The 12125-nt window shown below is 50.0% G+C and overlaps 1 protein-coding gene across 1 annotated transcript in view; it reads left to right on the top strand.

The window, feature by feature from the left end:
- UTP20 (UTP20 small subunit processome component) overlaps positions 1 to 12125 on the top strand; it is a 1051825-nt gene that overhangs the window by 753489 nt on the left and 286211 nt on the right. The window contains exon 49 of the mRNA XM_085653318.1: positions 3884 to 4054. Coding sequence (XP_085509444.1) covers positions 3884 to 4054 — 171 coding nt within the window. The remainder of the gene's footprint in view (positions 1 to 3883; positions 4055 to 12125) is intronic.

Raw genomic sequence — 12125 nt, 5'->3', positions numbered from 1 at the left:
GTGCAGGTGTTCACGGACAACACCACCGCCATGTGGTATTGCAACAAACAGGGCGGGGTGGGGTCGTGGACCCTTTGTCAGGAGGCTCTGCGCCTCTGGACGTGGCTGGAACACCAGGGCGTCACCCTAGTGGTTCAACATCTGGCGGGCCCTCTGAACGCCAGAGCGGACGAACTCAGCCGCCGGTGCATGATGGATCACGAATGGCGTCTGAACTCCGAAGTGGCTCAATGTCTCTTTCAGCAGTGGGGAGAGCCTTGGTTAGATCTATTCGCCACCGAAGAGAATGCGCAATGTCAGCAGTTCTGCGCGTTGGAATTTCCAAGGCGGCACTCGCTCGGCGACGCTTTTCGTCACGAGTGGAGTTGCGGTCTGTTGTACGCCTTTCCGCCTATACCACTTCTGCCCAGAGTGCTGAAGAAGATCAGGCACGACCGGGCCCAAGTCATCTTGGTGGCTCCGGATTGGGCACGAAGGTACTGGTATCCCGAGCTACTCAGTATGTTGACCGATCCCCCGATACGTCTGCCCCTTCGGGAGGATCTTCTGTCGCAGCAGCAGGGAATGGTCCTCCACCCGAACCTGTCCAGCCTCCACCTCCATGCGTGGAGATTGAGCGGCGGCAGTTGATGCCATTTGACTTGCCTCCTGAAGTCTGTGATATCATTCTGGCAGCCAGGCGTCCGTCCACAAAGACGGTATACGCCTGCCGGTGGAACAAATTTGTGGCATGGTGCACAGCAAAGGCTGTGGATCCCCTTTCCGCCCCTCTTTCTGAGGTTCTCCTCTTTCTTCTTTCTCTGGCCCGGCAGGGCTCTGCCCTGGGCACCCTGAAAGGTTATCTTGCTGCCATCTCCGCCTTCTTGCGGCTTCCTGATCAGCCTTCTCTTTTCAAGTCCCCTGTGGTTACACGCTTTCTAAAAGGCATTACTCACACGTTCCCTCCTGTCCCTTTTGTAATGCCTCAGTGGGACTTGAATCTGGTCTTGACATTCCTGATGTGCGCTCCCTTCGAGCCTCTTCACAATTGTCCTCTTCGTCTTCTGACTCTTAAGACTGCTTTTCTGGTAGCCATCACCTCGGCTAGACGGGTGAGTGAGCTCCAGGCTTTATCTTCAAAGCCTCCTTTTCTCTCTGTTCATCCGGACAAGGTTGTCCTTCGGCCTCGTCCTTCCTTTCTTCCGAAAGTGGTGACTCCATTTCATCTTGGGCAGTCTGTCACCTTGCCCACCTTCTTTCCGCCTCCGCATCCTTCCAAAGAGGAAGAGAGGCTCCACCGTCTGGACCCAAAACGTGCGCTCTCCTTTTATCTGGACCGCACAAAACAGTTCCGGGTGGACGACCAGCTTTTTGTTGGGTACGTGGGCGCTAAGAAGGGGAAAGCTGTGCACAAACGGACCATCTCTCGGTGGGTCGTTTTGTGTATCAAAATTTGCTATTCTTTGGCAAAAAAGGACCCTCCTGTTGGGCTGCGCGCCCATTCTACTCGGGCCACAGCGGCTACTACTGCTTTGGGACGGGGAGTCCCTTTGCAGGACATCTGTCAGGCGGCGACGTGGGCTTCGTTACACACGTTTGCCAGGCATTATTGCCTTGACAGCCAGGTCCGGAGGGATGGCTTCTTTGGCCGTTCTGTCCTCCAGGACTTTCTGGTGTGATCTTGGTTCGCAGACCCACCACCGGGGATGGTATTGCTTGGGTATCTATTCTAAGGTGAGGAATCTAACTAACGTGTTTCTTTCAGATGAACAATGTTACTTACCTTCGGTAACGATGTATCTGTAAGAAACATTAGTTAGTTAGATTCCTCACCGACCCACCCATCCTCCCCGTTCTGCGAACTGACATCTAGGGTTAAGGTTGTCCTTTTCAGGCCCCTAGATTTCATTTTTGGCACCAGTGTCGGTCTTTGCATGGCTCTGCGTTCCTGGCGCGGATAGCTATGTACAAGAACTGACGTCAGCGCGCGAGGGCGGCGTCTAAGTACTCCGACGACGTCATTCCGGCGCACGACACCGACGACGGACGCGGAGCCGCAGACGACGCCTAGCGACGCGCAAGGGGTATTGCTGACGAAAAATCTTCCGGATCCAGTCTGACGCCTGGGGATATTCTAAGGTGAGGAATCTAACTAACTAATGTTTCTTACAGATACATCGTTACCGAAGGTAAGTAACTTGTTCATCAATGTTCTACTCTGTTTTGTGAAATTTATTTCATGTATGTAAAAATTTTATTAAAAAAAGAACAGCGTTACTGCTCATATATACTATTAATCTATTTCTGCCAGTAACAAATTAACAGAAGCATTACCAAATCTATGACACAGCACTTTTAATGAACTCACTGTTATTATATAGATATTAACACCATTAATCTGCACCCTGTGTGCATCACATTCTCAATTTCTCACCCAACGTGTTTAATAACAGAACAGTTCAGTGTTATTTACCTCCTCTAATGTAATATGATATTTCTATTGTATCCATTTTCTTAAGTGTAAGCAACTTCCTTGTCTATTTTAAAATGTGTAATGTTTGGAAATGTATATGGTCATGTAAGTGAGTAGCTCTTACACTTAACTATGACTGTGATGTAGTACGAATGTTAGTGATTTCTAAAACCTGTTTTCATGGTTGAAGCCTCCAAAGGAAAAATAATATGAAGGAATCCAATTTTCTATTACTTACCTACGCAGGCCTGTTTAATGAAATCCAATTTTCTAGTACTTGACTACACAGGCCTGTTCAATCAAGCAAACCAGCTTTGTTCTTTCTTGTCTATGATTCTTCAATTGGCTTGCCCACTTTTTGTTAATGCCTCCCTTAACCTCCAACTGAGGATAGCGATCTGTTCCACTCTACAGATCGTCCACTGAGGGTTGTTCAGGACAACTATACATTTTATTAAACATGGGATATGGTCTAGAGAGCAGAGGCTACACTTTTTAATAAGAATACTTCTAAAGACAAGGAAGGGACACCGATGATCTCACTGTCTGTCAGAAAAAGCCTTTTTGGCACGTGCTTTGTTTACAGCTTTTAGTCTCCCTTTTATTATGAAATTGGCCTTTTCCTTTTTTTGTTAGTCATTTATTTATATTCTTGAAAAAGCCATTGGGATTAGGTAGAGGACTCTAAAGTTAACAATCACAATCAACACCCAGAACAGACATTAATACATTCCACCATTTCTTCTGCCTTTCTCCAAGGCCTGAACCTTCCTGTCTCTTGGAAGATCAACAGTTATTTAGGTTGCACTTCCAAAAACTATATATGCAAATGAATTAACTTGTATTAACTCCCAATGGCGAATACAAAAATACCCATTCCAAGTCGTCCAGAATGGACATATCAAGGTGGAAGCCAATCGAAAACCTTTAGGACATTATTATGCATAGGCCAAAGCTTCAGCTCTGAGTTACCAGCTTGACTTCAAATCAGAGGCTGCTTCACACCCTGGTCAATTCACCCTTTTGGTGAAAGCATATGTAAACACAGCCCTTCTATTATCTGTGCCACCTCACTGTCATAAAACACCTTGAGTCAGTTCAGTTCATGATGGTGTTCTTGAAGTCTCAATTCGTAGCCAGTAGGCCTACTGTAAAGACTGCTCTTAATTTATTTCACTATTATGGTTTGATAGATAGGAGGAAGGGTTTGCGTGCATGTCATTTTAAAATGGACTGCTAGCAGAAACCACAATGAAAACAAAGTCAAATAACCTAGAAGATTATAGTAGTCGTTTTGTTTTTAGGATAAGTGCAATCCACATTAATTTAATTCTTTATTTTCTAGCATGCACTATATGTTAATATTTCATAAGTAAGGCACAATATTGTTTATTTAAAAAAATCCTCTGATACTTATTATGTTTTTTCTAGGTAATCACTGGTTCTCTGCAGTCCCTGGTGTCGATGTTAAAGTTTCCTCTGCCTTCTGTTCAAAAGAATACAGAGCACTTAACAAAACAGCTTTTTCTCCTGCTGAAGGATTATGCGAAGGCTGGAGCAGGGAAAGGGCAGAATTTCCATCTTGTTGTCAATTGTTTCAAAGTAAGGTTTATTTTTTATTTTTTTTGTTCAACTGTTCCACTAACAGAAACAAAACTATAGAATGGCCCTCCTAATGGTTGGTGTTTTCTAGCAACCTATGTATTTGTGTGACAAGCTCTACAAACGATCTGTGCTTCCTTCTGCATCAGTGCCCCTTGTTGCTTCTTTGTATTTATAGCAGTTTGCTAAGTTCTTGTAGCCCCCACTTGTGCTGGATTTATTTGGAAATTGAGCTTTGGGAATGAACTGTAACGCACACCCAATGCTTGATTATTGAGGTTTCTGATAAAAGTTTCTTCGAGGCAGCTTCTAAAAGCTGGCAGTGAATGGTCTGTCATCAATGTAGAACATATTTAAATTAGCCACACTTCGCTTCTTATAGAAATGTAATTATTACATCATACCCCCTGCAATCAAAGAGCTTCCTACTGCCACTATAAATCACTAGACACAAACAGAGCAAAATGTGGCTGTAATTATTGAACGTCTGATTTACTTATACACATTTCATATGCATCTAATATTGTATCAATAGTTTTTTTAATCTTTGAAGCCATTAAGCAGACATTTATCAATTAACCTCTGCATAACTATTTTTCTGATCGATACTTCTAACCACAGATTCCAAAACTTTAGAATAATCTCAGATGCCAGGCTGGACACAGAATTTTTTTCACCAGCGCCCCGGTGTGCAAATAGTCAGCACTATATGATACCACTGTGGTTTTAAACTGGCCTGGAAGTGATAGCGCAGAGCCACATATAAACATTAATCCTACGCGCTAACTTCAGTTCCTTTTTTCCCCATGTACTTCGGCACGGCATGGATTCATTTAACAAGTCTCTTCTGAACACACGCATGACCACTTGACCTAAGCCATACTCAACCCCCTGCTCAGCCAGCCTGTGGTCGGGGGCACAGAACAGCCCCTGGCAATCCTGAATTTGACCAAAACAGCCAATGCCTGAAACCTTTGTTATACAGACATCCACAAGTAAAGAAGACAGAGTCACTCAGTGACATCACTGATGACATCTCAAATGACATCAACTGTGATGTCATTCCATGAGTGTAAGACTTGAAGATATATATATGAAAGAGAAAAGTTAGTGATAGATTCCTTACCTTAGAATATCCCCAGGCGTCCGACTGGATCTGGAAAGTTTTCGTCCGCAGTACCCCTGCGCCTCGGTAGGCGTCGTCGTGCGGCTCCGCGTACGACGCTGGTGTCATATTCGCCGAGATGACGTCATTGGAGCTACTTAGACGCGCCCACATGCGCTGACGTCAGTTCTGTAGTAGGGGATCTCTGTGTATAGTCATAATCTATGAATAATCCCCGCCCATGTGCGGGGACCCCGGAGCAATCAAAAATATCTCTTGAGCTGTCCCGCATTTGCAAACCTGCAAAGACACTTAAGAGACAGACAAAATAATACAGCCTAATCACAACAAGGCTGCACTGGCCAGCACTTCCTCTGAAGTGAACACAAAAGCCAAAATAAAGTTGAAATGTCATTTTTATTCACATTTGACATGTTCCTTTATTATCACACACTCCCTTCACCAAAATCTCTTTAAACAATAGAGAGGAAGGGGTGGACAGACAAGCCCTATAGGCTGTCATTATGTGTCTGCTAAAGGGATACCGTGCCTTTAAGAAAACTCTCCAGAGACCCCCGGTATCCCAGGATGCACAGCCAACACAAGTTACTTTCAGTTCTTTTTTCCGGCTCCTGCTAGCAGGACCCTGGAGCTTGAGCTCTACCCTTTTGGGTGGTTTAATTGATTAAAATTGGATTTTTTGGATTAATAGTGGTTTCATTCGACGTCTAAAGCCTTTATCTACTACTGCCTGCAATCTGGAGCAGTTTTGGCCCACTCTCAGCATGGCTTTATTCGATAAATGCCCTGAGTGTGGGAGGAAGAAGGCTAAGACGGACCCACATGATGTGTGTATCCTCTGCTTGTCGCCCTCACATGTCCCAGCTGCCTGTGACATCTGCAACACCTTTTCGAAAAGGACCCTGAGGGACAGGGAGAAGACTCGCCTTCAGGGACAGGAGATGCAGAGGACCGGTGGGACTTCGGGGCATGGAGGGTCCCATTCACCCTCCTCCGCCCATGCTTCAGCCCCTGGAGGGACCTCCGGGCAGAGCAAGGAGCAGAAACGGCACCTACCGGCTGGTAGGTCGCGTTCGACGTCGAAGGCGACGACGTCGACGGCGAGAGAGAAGGCACCGGTATGTTCGCCGTCGATCCAGGGCTCTGGGTCGCGGCAGCCTCGGCGTTCGACGTCGAGGGAGGGGCCGGCGAGACCCGGGACCGGGTCGCCGTCGCAGGTGTCACGGTCGACGTCCACAACACATCGACGTCGTACCGAGCCCCATGGAATTCACTCGCCGCCGTCTGCCCACGGCTCGACGCTGACGGAGTCGACGCCGAGATCCCGGCGCCCGCCGTCGAGGCGGAGACGGTCGACGTCGAGACACCGGCGGTCGACGTCGAGACACCGGCGGTCGACGTCGAGACACCAGCGGTCGACGTCGAGACACCGGCGGTCGACGTCGAGGCGGCAGTCGAAGTCGAGGCAGACACCTCGGCGACGGAGATCGAGGCGTGGTTCGACGCCGAGGAGGCATGGGTCGACGTCGAGGAGACATGATTCGACGTCGAGAGGACGTTCGACTGCGGGACGGCGCTCGTCGTCGAGGGCGAAGAGACGCCGGACGAGGTCGACGTACAGTTCGACGTCCCAGACATCGGGGAATACGTCCTCTGTGATTACGATCTCCAGTCGGGGATCGGGGAGGCGCGGACGTTCTCCGTCGGTGGCTTCCACGCGGGACAGGCCCGCCAAGAAGAGGAGAGTGGCCGCGAGCCCGGACAATGATGATGGGGGCTCTCCGGCTAGGAGTGATGGGGCTTCGGATCATCTGACCCCACTGCGTACCCAGCGGCCGCCTTTGCCTCCTGTGCCCGGCCTTCCACCGGCACCTCTACCGGTGCCTGCCCTTCCTCCTCCTCATCCTCCTCCTCCTCCTCCTCCTCCTCCTCCACCTCCTCCGCTGCCTCTGCCCGTGCCTCAGCTGCCTGCTTCACCACCGCAACCACCGCCTCCTTCCCCGAGGGTTCCTCACCGGCAGAGATCTCGCTCTCGCCCTCGCAGGCGATCACGGAGTAGGCGCAGATCGTCCACTCGCTCTGGACATGGTCGACGGAGGTATCGGTCTCGTTCCAGAGGGTCGAGGGGCACGTACTCTTCTGGGGCTGGCCGGTTTTCGCCCTCGCTGTCGGAGACGCCTCCTACCCGCGTCTCGCCTGTGGATGACATTGCCACGTTCCAGGAGGTGTTGATGAGAGGGGCTGCGAAGTTGGGGATATCAGTGACTACCCCTATTCCCACGACTTCTGTGATCTTTGAGACTTTGCATAAGGCACATCTGTCGCGCCCCCTCCTCCCGCTGGTTCCGGGGTTGGAGGAACCTGCTATAGAGGTATTCTTAACGCCAGCCGTGGTGAAGCCGGCGCCCTCGAGACTGTTGAAAAAGTACAGGGCTCCTGACTCGGATCCGGCGTTCCTCAGAGTGGATCCCCCACCGGATTCTGTTATCGTGGCGGCGGCTCGTAAGCAACACTCTACGACGCCTTCATCCACATCTCCCCCGGATAAGGAGAGTCGCAAAATGGACTCCTTGGGGAGGAGGATGTGCTCCACGTCGGCCACTACGATGAAGGCCGCTAGCGCCTCCGCTCTGTTGGGGCGCTATGACAGGTCTCTTTGGGACTCCCTGCAACAGTTCGCTGCCTCCCTGCCCAGAGACAAGAGGGAGGATTTTCAAGAGGTACTGAACGAGGGCATGATGGTCTCTAATCAGATCATCAGTGCGGCGGGGGACGTGTCGCTGCTGGCGGCCCATGGGTACTGCCACGGCATACACATGAGGAGGCATTCCTGGCTGCGGCTGACTCCGCTCAAGCCGGAAGCGCAGCAGAAGATCGCCAATTTACCATTCTCTGGCACGACGCTATTCGGGTCACATGCGGATGACGAGATGGCCCGCATGAAGGCTGAGGCGGAAACTCTGAAGGCGGTGGGGCTGGAGCGGCCCAAGGAGCAGAGGTGGTCCTTCCGTTCCTCGGGCAGGCGCTACACCAAGCAGAGGGGCCAAGGGCGTCAGTCGGGCCCCCAGCAACAGCCCCAGCAACAGCAGCAGTACCAGAGGCAGCCCTTTCAGAAGCGCCAGAGGGGCAGAGGCCAGCATCAGTCCTCGGCGGGGAACAAAGGCCCGGCCGGGTCGAAGCCCTGAAAAGTTACTTCCCCCTCATCCGTTACCCGCTCCGGTGGGGGGAAGTATTCAACACTACCTGGCAGAGTGGAGGACAATAACGCAGGACAAGTGGGTGCTGAATATTGTTTGCAATGGTTACTGTCTTCGTTTCACCAGTTCGCCTCCACAGATTCCACCAGTGCGCTCCCTTTACATGGTGCGGGAGCTCCAGCGGGAGGCGGATGTTCTGTTAAAAAAGAGGGCGATAGAAGCGGTTCCTTTGAAGCAAAAAGGAAAAGGTCTCTACTCACGGTTCTTTCTCGTAAGAAAAAAAGACAAGAACGAGTTCAGGCCTATTCTGGATCTGCGGCAAGCAAACAAGTGGGTCCGCCGAGAAAAGTTCCGTATGTTGTCCCTGCATCAGATTTACCCTCAGTTGCATCGAGGAGACTGACTGTGCGCCATAGATCTGCAGGACGCTTACTTTCATGTGCCGATCGCACCCAAGCATCGCAAGTTCCTGAGGTTTCTGGTAGGCAACAACCATTACCAGTATTCAGTACTCCCGTTTGGCCTGAAGTCTGCACCGCGGACGTTCTCCAAGTGCATGGCTGTGGTCGCGGCACACCTGCGGAAGACCAAGGTGTTTGTGTACCCATACCTGGACGATTGGTTGATCAAAGCGTCCACTTACCAGGAAGCCCAGTGCCATTTCAACAGGACGGCGGCTTTGCTTCACCGTCTGGGGCTGCACATCAACATGACGAAGTCAGTGCCGATCCCTGTGCAGTGTCTCCAGTACTTGGGGGCTTCAGTCAATACTTTGACCGCAAGCGTGTGTCCTTCGGAGGAGAGACGCTTATCGATCCGTGGGAAGGCTCTGCATCTCATCTCAGCCCGCTCTCCTACGGTGAGGACGGTGTCTTCCTTACTGGGGTCGATGGCCTCTTGCATTTTTCTCACCCCCAATGCACGTCTGCATATGAGGCCCCTACAGGAATGTCTGGAGGATCAATGGGACCAGAGGCGGGGGCGTTGGGAGGACAAGATCCAGTTGTCTCAGCACGCTCGGCAGTCTCTGAAATGGTGGTGTACCCCAGAGAATGTCTGCAAGGGGACTCCTTTTCACAAGGACATTCCGATCCAGACCATAGTGACCGATGCGTCTCTCCAGGGCTGGGGAGCGCATTCGGGCCCTCTTCAGATTCAGGGGATATGGTCGCAGATGGAGACGACTTACCATATCAACTTTTTGGAACTCAGAGCAGTACACTTGGCCTTGAAGGCGTTCCATCCCTCCTTCAGGGCGTCCTCCCTGCTGGTTCAGACGGACAATACTACGACCATGTATTACCTCAACAAGCAGGGGGGCTCCCGTTCACGCACCCTGTCTCGGGAGGCACAGGCGATCTGGAACTGGCTGGTGGCCAGGAATCTGACGATCACGGCGACCCACCTGCCGGGAGTGCAGAATGCCCAAGCAGACGCGCTCAGCAGGCTCGTTCAAGAGAACCACGAGTGGGTGCTAAACGACGACGTGCTAAGAGACGTCTTCGCAGAATGGGGCACTCCGGATATCGATCTGTTCGCTACGGCAGAAAACAGCAAATGCCGCGACTTCGCGTCCAGGTACTACCAACCAGGGACGCTGGGGAATTCCCTATGGATCAGCTGGTCCAACAGCTTTCTCTACGCCTTTCCACCCATTCCCCTGATTCCGGCGGTGCTGATCAAGCTGTCGCAATCCAGAGCCAGAATGATCCTGATTGCTCCGGAGTGGCCGAGGCAATGGTGGTTCACCGACCTTCTTCACCGGTCTGTTCTGCCGCACCGACGCCTGCCGTGTCGGCCGGACCTTCTCACGAAGTTCGGAGGGCAGATGGTTCACCCCAATCTCTCGTCCTTGAGTTTGGCAGCATGGCTCCTGAGCTAGTGCAGTATGGACACTTGAACCTGCCTCAGGACTGTATGGAGATCTTGAAAGAGGCTAAGAGACCGTCTACGAGGACTTCCTACGCCTATAAGTGGAAGAGATTCTGCTTATGGTGCAAGGCTAAGGACTTTGACCCTACATCCTGTAAAGAAGATGTTATTTTGCCTTATCTGCTGCAGTTAGCTCAGTCTGGGCTTAATTTTCAATCTATTAAGGTTCATCTCGCAGCTCTGACTGCGTATAGGAAGGGCCCTTCTCAAACCTCATTTTTTCAAATCCCTGTGATTAAGGATTTTTTGGAGGGTTTGCGTAAGGTGTTTCCCCCTGTTAGAAGACCTTCTCCACCTTGGGAATTGAATGTGGTGTTATCTAGATTGATGAGGGAGCCTTTTGAACCTATCCATAAGGCTTCGTTGCAGCATTTGTCTTGGAAGGCTGCCTTCCTTGTGGCCATTACATCGGCCAGGAGGGTGAGTGAGATTCAGGCTCTGTGTTGCCAAGAGCCGTATACTGTTTTCCATGCTTCTAAAGTAGTGATGCGTACCCATCCTAAATTTTTGCCTAAGGTAATATCAGATTTCCATGTGAATCAGATGATAACTTTGCCTACGTTTTTTCAGCATCCTTCCTCTCCGGCGGAGAGGTCTCTGCATTCACTTGATGTGCGTAGGGTGTTGAAATTCTACCTGGATAAGACAAAAGATATCCGCAGGTCGGATCAACTGTTTGTTAATTATGGTTCGGTAAGAACTGGTTTAGCTACCTCAAAGCAGTCCATTTCCAGATGGATTGTTTCCTGTATTCAGCTTTGTTACCAAAAAGCTAATAAAACATTAGGGGGTAAGCCTACGGCACATTCGACTAGAGGCAAGGCGGCTACTACCGCTTTGCTTAGGAATGTTCCCATTGCTGACATTTGTAAGGCTGCCACCTGGAAGTCAGTCCATACGTTTACAAAGCATTACTGCCTGGATTCTGATGCTAGGGCAGATGCGCAGGTTGGACAGGCTTCGCTGAGGAATTTGTTTGCACAGTGATTTGTTGGTGGTTGGTCTTACTCCACCGCTTCTTGTTGGTTGGGATGGGCTTGCCATTCTATTCATAGATTATGACTATACACAGAGATCCCCTACTACAGAAGGAGTAGTTTCTTACCTGTAACTCCTGTTCTGTAGTAGGGGTATCTCTGTTATAGTCATAAGCGACCCTCCCTCCTCCCCGGTGGAGTAACCTGACGGTATCAGGCCTGTTGTTATACACCTTCAAAAAGAACTGAAAGTAACTTGTGTTGGCTGTGCATCCTGGGATACCGGGGGTCTCTGGAGAGTTTTCTTAAAGGCACGGTATCCCTTTAGCAGACACATAATGACAGCCTATAGGGCTTGTCTGTCCACCCCTTCCTCTCTATTGTTTAAAGGGATTTTGGTGAAGGGAGTGTGTGATAATAAAGGAACATGTCAAATGTGAATAAAAATGACATTTCAACTTTATTTTGGCTTTTGTGTTCACTTCAGAGGAAGTGCTGGCCAGTGCAGCCTTGTTGTGATTAGGCTGTATTATTTTGTCTGTCTCTTAAGTGTCTTTGCAGGTTTGCAAATGCGGGACAGCTTAAGAGATATTTTTGATTGCTCCGGGGTCCCCGCACATGGGCGGGGATTATTCATAGATTATGACTATAACAGAGATACCCCTACTACAGAACTGGAGTTACAGGTAAGAAACTACTCCTTCTTTCTCTTTCCGCGCCAGCAATCACAGATCCGAGAGAGATCGGTACTCCTAGTTAATATTTTAACTTTATTTCTGAGACTTGTTTCTCTTGCTTGTCGAGTACTCGACTTCTGGTGCAGTGGAGATGCCTGGGTT

The sequence above is a fragment of the Triturus cristatus genome, chromosome 4_1 (genome assembly GCF_964204655.1).
Source record: "Triturus cristatus chromosome 4_1, aTriCri1.1, whole genome shotgun sequence".
Classification (NCBI taxonomy): domain Eukaryota; kingdom Metazoa; phylum Chordata; class Amphibia; order Caudata; family Salamandridae; genus Triturus; species Triturus cristatus.
Note: the sequence above shows the minus strand (reverse complement) of the source record. Positions and strands in the feature narration are given on the sequence as shown.